Consider the following 9,227-nt stretch of genomic DNA (forward strand, 5'->3'; position numbering starts at 1 on the left):
TGCATTAAAGGATTTAATCTCAAAATTCCCAGGTGGAAGAGAAAGAACTATCAAACGTCTTCAGAGAAGGAAACCAAGATGCATGATTTAGGAGACAGCAAAAAAATAAAGAGTTTGGTATTCAGGAAAGGAGTACCTACTCTTACAGATAAAAACTTTCATGGTGTCAATGGACAAGCCAATCTTGATTAAAACCAGAATCTGATTATTGAAGTTTTCTCTCTACTTCATAATGTAATCACTAGAATAACATTGCTGAATAAATTCATTTTCATCAAAATAAAGTTACTAAGATTGTCTATGCAACCCACATAAGCATATATAATTTTATAAAAAAGGACCAAGAAATAGATTACATTCCACTTTTACAAGTAATGTGTCTCATCTTCAAATTCAATATAAAACTGTTCACTGTATACCAAAATTAATGAAAAATATCACCATTCTATTCAATTTGTTTAATGTAAACTATCATAAAATATTTCATTCTTCATTGCCTCTTCTTGCTTATATGGGAACATAATGAAGACTGACATATATTGCTTCTAGGCCTCACTTTGTAACTAGGAGCTTAATAAAACCCCCTTGTTGAACTAGATCCAGGGAAACATGTAAGCTTTTGATTTCAAGTTAGACATATAAACATCCTAACAGTCCTGTGTGGTTGTATTTACAGTTCTCAGGAAATGAAACACTCAAGGCACAAAATGTACATAAACACTCAAGCATCACGTGACAAATTGTAGCTAATTTTAATCATGTAAACAACAAGGTTCCATCCAATAGCACACTGAAGTGTGAATTTCCCATTTAATTTCAGTCTTATTAAATCTCTAAAGATAATTAGAATTTAAACAAAAACTCTCTAATCCTACTGCTAAAGAAAACACACCAAATAAAACATATGCAGTTCCATGGCACCCTCTATCTTTTCACCTTTCTTCACTAAGAAACCAACCAAGACAACACCTTTAATCCTACACATAGAAGAGTTTTCAAACCCACCCAAAATGGCACATACTCAGAAGTGCCATTTGCAAATATAATTGCTGATTTTCATCATGCACCCATCCCAGAACAGGACTAAGAAATGTGACAGATGTCACCACTGTCCTTATACAGCACCTAGCCATGGAACATGGAAACCCCTGAGGATGCCCAAGGGCTGGAACAATTCAGCCAGAGGAAGTTGGGAGGCAGGAACAGGAACAGAGCTCATTCCCCAAGGAACTTTCAGCTGTGATATGTGAACCTGACTATGCATCTGAAAACACATGTATTTTGGACAACAAGAGCTCAGCAAAACCACAAAGGAGCTTTTAGTTTACACAGTTTACAGAGACATGGTCTAAATTCAGGCTTCCTCCAGTGCCTCAAAGACCCTTTAAAACAGTGTTGAACACGTTTCAAAAAATGTCTTCTTTGAGTCTGCTCAGATCTTCAAGCAAGATATACTTTGTGAAGATATACCTTGTAAAGACCATCACTACCTTCCTGATGAAAAATCATCCTCAATTTCATAAAAACATGCTCTCCCTATGGATCCATAGGAACATGGTCTTAAGTCAACCAAGACTTTTTGTTATGCTGCTTCTGGCACCAAGACCCTTTCTGGGTCATCCTCTGGGGAGGCGTACAGTTGCCACAAGGGAGCCAGAAGTGACACCATCTATACACCTTTCCCAGTCCACGTATTCCTGCCATTCCCCAATTGCCTGGCTTGGGCTGGCAGCAACCAGGCCTCCAGAGTGAATCCAGGAGATACCCTCAGCAGGCCACAGGGAAAAAGGTCACAAAGGCCAATAAATTTTCTGAGGTTAGAAAACCAAAAAAATTGTAATTCCGCCCTCCTAGAACCCTTCTGTACCGACCTGAAGAAAAGAGCTTATTTAGCACACCTCTCACTATAAGTAAACACTGCTGTCATCTCTTCTCAGAGGGCACCACGCTTCTCTGAGAAGCTATAATGGAAGTGGATCATGGAGTCCAAGAAATGCTTCTTTTAACTATTAGCATGCCTATTCATGAATATGTATTCTTTCAACTTCCAATTAGTTAAGAAGGGAAAAAAAAGAAGAAAAAAGTGACCAAACCTTTACCAGGGACCAAACCAGTACTGAAACAAGGAGCAGGTGCACAAAATGCACAACAGAAATCTGGTATGGATACCAGATTTAGGCTGTGAACTATGTGCTGCAAATGTAGAACTAAAAATGTACAACTAAAAACCAAAAAGACCAATACTTCTGAACTTCTTCTGAAGCATCATAACACAAAATCAGATTAAGTGACAGCAGGCAGCTACTTATCAGTTAGATTTACCTCTGACTGTGAAGTATAGGACTATCTAACAGCACAATCTCCTCTCAGATTCTGACATGCCTCATCCACAGTGTCATACTTCTGATACTTGCCAGGTTTTACATGTTGACACTTCACAAATACATTTTTTCCTGACAGCTCCTTTACTAGCCAACTCCAATGACAAATGATTCAAGTCAAAGAGTAAATGGTGTAGCTTCTCCAGAGTAAATCCGGTGTAACAGCAAGTGAAATACTACACTTGCAAGATCAGATTCAACCAACTTTACAGCTTCAAAGCGGTAGAGTGAAGATCATGCTGCCACACATGTACTCCAAAGAGCAGGTAAGTCCTCACCACAACATGCCTCCACTAAGTGTGCCCCATGGCTGACTAGAGACTCAGTAGCTCTCATGTCTACTCCATGATGAACCATGTGACAGGACTCCACTATCACTTCCAAAGTGAACAGCACCACATTCTCTGTGGGAATCACCCAGACCCAGAAAACAGCATGAAACAAATATCAGAAAACATTCAGGGCCCTCACAAAATCTGGAAAGAACTTGCTCCAGTACTCCTTATGCACATGGCCAAATGAGCTGAGATGCTCTGTTCAGGTTACCTACCAACAATCTCTCAATAAGGACAGCAACAAACCAAGAATAAAGGGTTTGCTCATATGCACCTCCAATGAACATGAGAATTAATAAAAAAACCCCAAACAAACACACAAAAGAACCCTCCAAAGCAATCAGTTAAGGAAATGAGAAAAACACTTCTACACATATTCCTATCAAAACAACCTATACATGAAACCAAGAAATCCCACAACAAGACTACTAATCATAATATAAAAGAACAAAATACTTAAGTTTCTTTTCCCATTAATTGCTTCAAAACTTTTCCAGTATTATTTTGCATTGCTCAGGATCACTTCACAGAAAATGTAGAAATAAAAACACAGACTCAGCTCTCTAAGCACAGGTTCACATTTACCTTTATTTCCTTCATGCCATAAGCAGTCAGTCTTCACTGTACAAACCAAAATAACTTGCTTTAATTTTTAGATCATTAACAACACTATTATGTATCAGTCGAGACATATATTGCCAACTTAAGTCTAAACTGCTTGAGAGAAGCCTGGATGTACAGCCACCATGGACTCATTTCCAGAATGTACTTCCAACCCAGTAAATTTTATTCCCCCAATGCCTCTTCAGTTTTAGGAAAAGTAATTCCAGTTTTCAAACAGGCCTTCTCAAATACAACTTTTCTCCCTGCCTGCTTTCACTTTCCCTTCCTCTTCCCCTTCTTTTCCCACAAATGAGCTATTAATTCCTAAATAAATGGAATAAGTAGCACTTAGGATCAGGAGCCACAAGGGTCCACTGGTGCCTATCTTCTGTTTAGAGGTCTGTTTAAACAGGAATTAAAAAAAATCCCTTCAGTGGATTTAGACCCAAAGCCTGAAATCTGCAAACAGAGATGCTTGACCTCACTGAATGGTCCCCTGGGTGACCACAGAGGAACCACACAGACCCTGGAGAAGTTCTCCAGAGACAAACACCATTTTTGTAAGTTTGCTACCGAGATGCAATGGCCTGAACACAAATTAGGAAACCCTCCCTTGTACTCCTCTTCGAAACACCAAAGCGCAACTTCTCTTGTGCTTCCTGTCTTTGTATCTCCCTAGTACAATGAAAAGAAAACCACCGACTTCATGTCCAGCCTGCTTTTAAAAATGAAGAACTTCTTTCAAAATGCAATGACCACCCTGAGCAATGGCATTACTTGATCGAACCATCAGCGCGTGTTTGTTTGACAGCTGGTAACCAGAAATCACGACCATCTCCAGGTCACAGCCGGATGGCAATGCCGGCCTGGAGCACACTCCTCCAAGACCCACACCTCCAATTCGACGTCAGATGCCCTAATTCCGCTTAGCTTAAGTATCTTCCTTGTGAATAGACTTTGATGTGTCTTCGTTTGGGCAGAGTACTGAAAACAGCAGTCAGAATGCTTTTTAAGTATTAGTCAACCCTTTTTAGGGCCGAGGCCACTGGGCCCGAGTGTCCCCTGTCTGGCAGCGTCCCCTTCACCGGCCACAGGACCGCGGCGCCGGGGGACCCGGGCACGGCGACCCCGCCTGGCCCGGGGAAAGCCACAGGAGCAGGTCGGGGAGTCCCGAAGCCCCGGCCCAGCCGCCCCCGGCCCCGCTCACCCTTCTTGTCCATGAGCCACATGAAGAAGAAGCAGGGCGCGAAGCCGATGGGCCCCCAGAAGACGAGCAGGGCGATGTCCCAGCCGCTGAAGCCGAAGGCCAGGCGGGCCGAGTTCTGGATAGGGCCCCAGGTGTTCCACACCAGGCCCTGCGCGAAGCCCAGCAGCGAGAACAGCAGCAGCACCAGCCACCGCCGCCCGTACACCCGGCCCGACAGCGGCGGCAGCCGCCCCGCCGGGACCCCCGCCGGGACCCCCGCCGGCCCCCGCGGCTGCGGCCGCGGCTGCTGCGGCGGCTGCGGCAGGAGGGGCCGCCGCTCCTCCGCGCTGCTCCAGCCCAAGCCCATCTGCGGGGGCGCTGCCGGGGGCCCGCAGGGGAGGAGGGGACGGGGCCGGGGGAAGGGACACCCACACTACAGCCCCCGAGCACGGCAGCGCTGCCCCGGCCCGGCACTGCCGCATGCGCGGTCGGGGAGGGCCGGCTGCCGCCTCCTTCCTCCGCCGGCGAGGGGAGGAGGGAACCGGCGCCGCGGAGAGCCGGGCCCGCCGCCCGCGGGGAGGGAGCCGCGCCGGCGGGCAGCGAGGGCGTGCGGGACGGGGAAGGCACCGGGCCGCCACCCCGTGGGGAGCCGGGGAGAGGAGCCTGGGGTAGGAACGCGGTGGCCCGCGGGCGCGGCCGCCCGGCTGTCACCGGCAGGGCCGGGGAGCTCCGGCCGTCACGCCGCCACCGGCTCCGCCCCGCCGCGACTCCCGGGCCGCGCTGCCCCTTCCGCCGCCGAAGGCGGTGCTGAGCGAGGCCCGCCCGAGCCGCCCCGCAGGCAGAGCCGCCGGAGCATGGCCGGGGTGCCGAGCTGCCGTCCAGCCGCGTCGGGTAGGTGCCCCTCGCCCCGGCCCGCCCGGGCCCCAGCGCCGCGGGGCTCCAGGCCCGGGCCGAGGGCGGATATGGGAAGGGTGAAGCGGCGGCTGAAGCGGAGCCATAACCGGGCCCGTGACCGGACCCGCCGAGCCCCTCCATCAGCTCCTCCTCCGACACGTCCCTGTCGGCCGCGGGCCCCTCACCGCAGTGTGGTACCTTCGCGCAGGGAGGTGCTGCAGCAGGGCATCCCTCGGGTATCGATCCTCTTAAAGGGAGAAGGAAGTCGTGTTGCTTTGGTGGATACAAATCAACCATGGTCCGAAGTGAAAGGGATAAAAATAGCAGGGTTCGGATACAACATCCACAGAAGTCCATTTAAAAATAATTCGGGTCAATATACCATCATGTGGGGAACACTATGCTCATTAGTATTATCATTTAAATAGATTGAAGTATATATTCATTAGATTAGGTTATGTGAGAATTTATCTGTATATCAACCATCTGTACTTGTCATAAAATTAATGGCTCATATGCTGCACAGTGCTTCATGTTCCCTAAAATATTGGGTATTTCAGTGTGGCTTGATTAGACATTCTGTCACCAAGTCTGCAAGTTGGCTTGATTAATGCCCATGTAATTAAATGAGGAGAGCTGAACGGTGGGATCCCCACAGACTGGTTTTATGTCCAGTGTCAGTGTCATAACTGTTGATGTGCTGGGCAGTGCACAGCTGAATTTTACACATGGCCATCATCCCACAATTTTGCAGCCAAAACCTCAGAGGTTTCATTTCATTCCCATGAAATTCTTCTCAGAACATAACAGAATCACATTTTTTTTAGTCCATGCAGCTCAGTTTCCTAGACCGAAAGTGCAACAACGAAGTATATGCTGACTGAAATCAGGAGAACTATGATCAAAAGAAAATTATATTTTGTCTACAAAACTTCAGGAAATGGCCCATGAAAAATAAAATTCACACATAATTAAGTAATGGGGGACATACAGCAAAATCAAATTTGAGGCTGCTGTGTACAGCTGTAGTAACAAAATACAGTAAAAACATAGGGTGTGATTCAGACTTGTTCATGACTGATATATATTCTAGTAGTGCTTTGGAGCTCCAAATAAGATTAATTCCCCATTTTCCTAAGTCTTTTTCATACATTACCACCTCAGCATACTTTAGCCCATGCCAAAATGTTCTTTCAATTTAAAAAGGGTATGTTACAACTATAATTTAAGTGATTTGCTGGCATTCATCCAAAGACAAAGTGCTGCTATTTGAAGAAGTAAACAATGTGAAAAAGTACTTCTCTCTTTGAACATTTTTCAATTAACTGTAGTAATTGTGGAGGTTTCATGGTTCTAGTGGCAGGAAACCTATCAAGAAATAAGACAAGTGGGGTTTTGTGGTGTCCTTTTTAACTGCAAAACTTGTCTCATGCCTCATATTGTCTGCATATTGTCAAATGAAAACTTGAGTATAAGCAGGATAACTCTTTGATAACTTATCCAAGACACTTCATCTTATGATGGGCTTCAAGATATTTTGACTCTTTTATAGGTCAACAGGAAAGAAATTTCTGAGAAACAGCAACAAACTAAAGGGGCTGTCAAATTAGGCTCAAAAATATTTAAGTATATTTATTATTGACTTAATGATGATTTAAATAATTTATTTTAATTGCTTGATTTGAAATCGCTCCATCTTTTCATAGCTTCGCAACCCATATGTGCATCTTTCAGTCATGGCCTGACCTTTTCTATTCCAGCTATTTAATTAACACAGTGTAATATTCTGTGTGAATTATTCTTGTTTGCAGGATATGGTATTGGTTAAATTTGTTAATGTAAAGGAGCAGTGTATTGTTGATAAACTGTTGGAAACCAAATTAGCTTTATCTTGCAGCTAGGTGATTGCATTATTTCACTCATGGGTATAATACTCCTCTAAATATGCTAATTTCACTCTTTTCTCCGTGTGGTGACATTTTTACTGTTCTCATTACTGACATTTGTAATATTTGAGGTGGGGAAATTTTTCTTGCTTTAACCTCATTATAATGTAGCTAAAGAGATTTGAATATTATCAGATGTAATGCACATATATTCAGGCAAGCAGAAAGGTTATTTTCTCTCCTGGCCCATAACTTTCATGTCTATGGCAGGTCTTGCATGGACAGAATGACACCTAGATCTAAAACTGTGATACAGATCCCCATGCAGGTACTAACTGCCTGAGCACAATAGTGTGTCCATTGGTAGGTGCCTTCATTTCCTACAAGCTCTGAGGTGGTTGTGTGACCATATTCATGCCTGTCTGCCTGTGTCTGACCTAAAACATTCAGGAATTCATCTTAGGAGGAGCTGGTCACCTGGAGCTCTGATAGAATAGTGGTGACAGACAAAAATTACATGTCTGAGGCTGTTCTTGCTTCCAAATGCTCTTGCCATCCCTGAGGCAGGCCTGGTGGATCTGTTTGCAAGTTGGCACCTGCAGTGTGCCGATTTAAGATTGGCTTATTAATATAAACTGAGGCTTTGATGGTTTGTTACCACCTTGGGGCATCTGGAGAGTCTAGTTCAGCTAAAACATATCTGTCATGTAATGGTTGTGCTCAGCAGTCCAGGAGAGCATCCTTCCTGTGGGGCAACCCCCAGTTCCTAGCACATTAGGAAGGGCCATTTGCTCTTTCCTGTCACCATGGTTTTGACAGATTTGCCCTCCATGTGACATTCTTCAGAGATTCAGTGAATGCCAGAGTCCCCTTGGTTCTTACACCTCTCTCCCAACAGCTCCTAATGTCATGTATACAATCTTATCCTTTCTTGTGTCAACTCCTACCTCGCAGTGTGACAAGCAGCAAGTCATTGCATACCCCATAAAGGTTAGAAGCATTTTGGCACAAAATGGGCAGAACCCGAAATCAATTCAAAGATTGAAAAGTAGTATTTTGCAGATTCTGAAAATTCCTTCCAGGATCTAAAAAAAGTTCTCTTTACTAGGGATTTCCCTCAATTTCCAGACTTCAGCTGGAATTGTGACAGTGCAGTTTCAGAGCTGTCATAAACAACATGGTTGTAGGGATCTGTAATGGGTGAGTTCTTTACACCCCATCTTGAAAAACACCTCTGAAGGTGAGCCTGTGAGCTGTGAGCAAATCCTGTTCTTCCTTCCTCAAGTTTTGACATTGTTTCTATTCTAGTTGCTCAGGAACAGGTTGGTTAAAATCTGCTCTGGTTTGGGCACCTTCCAATCTGTGTATTCATTCAGCATATTTTCTTGCCTTTCTTTTTTATTGGGAGGTATGTAAACTACAGCTCTACCGTCATACAATGATTTCCTGGTCCTTCAGGTTTTACAGTGCTTCCTTTTTTCTAGTATCAACAGGAAGCAAAAATACAGACCAGACACAGCTTTAGCTTATGAAAGCTGAGCAGTTTTATTCTTAAATTCAAACTTCAGTGTTTTCCAGTGGGGAATTCATTTATACCTTTTGATTGCAGGCTCTGTATATTCCCACTGCAGAGTGACCACTGTAGTGTAGATGATTCCAGGATTGTGGTGAGCCAATGCCCATTGTAAGATTCTCTAGGGAGAGGTGGGATTTTCCACCTTTTCTTGTGGAGTCTGCCTTTGTGGCTGGCTAATGAAAGACGTGTCACTAGATTCCCTGTACACCACACTGTAGGTTCTTTACTGCAGCTCTCAAAAGGAAGATGCAAAAGTCACATCTCACTTGGGCTTTGAGCACATTTAAAGCATTCTGAGCTCCATTTCTGCTTGTTCTGCCATTCATCACCTTCTTAATGATGAACATGTAAGTGATGATTGTATCT

At 44.6% G+C, this 9,227-nt stretch overlaps 1 protein-coding gene across 1 annotated transcript in view; it reads right to left on the reverse strand.

Moving 5' to 3' along the window:
- SLC49A4 (solute carrier family 49 member 4) overlaps positions 1-4,983 on the reverse strand; it is a 70,659-nt gene extending 65,676 nt beyond the window's left edge. The window contains exon 1 of the mRNA XM_009087837.4: positions 4,527-4,983. Coding sequence (XP_009086085.2) covers positions 4,527-4,872 — 346 coding nt within the window. The 5' untranslated portion in view covers positions 4,873-4,983. The remainder of the gene's footprint in view (positions 1-4,526) is intronic.
- Positions 4,984-9,227: the final 4,244 nt, after the last annotated feature.

This window comes from Serinus canaria, chromosome 7, assembly GCF_022539315.1.
Source record: "Serinus canaria isolate serCan28SL12 chromosome 7, serCan2020, whole genome shotgun sequence".
Taxonomy (NCBI): Eukaryota; Metazoa; Chordata; class Aves; order Passeriformes; family Fringillidae; genus Serinus; species Serinus canaria.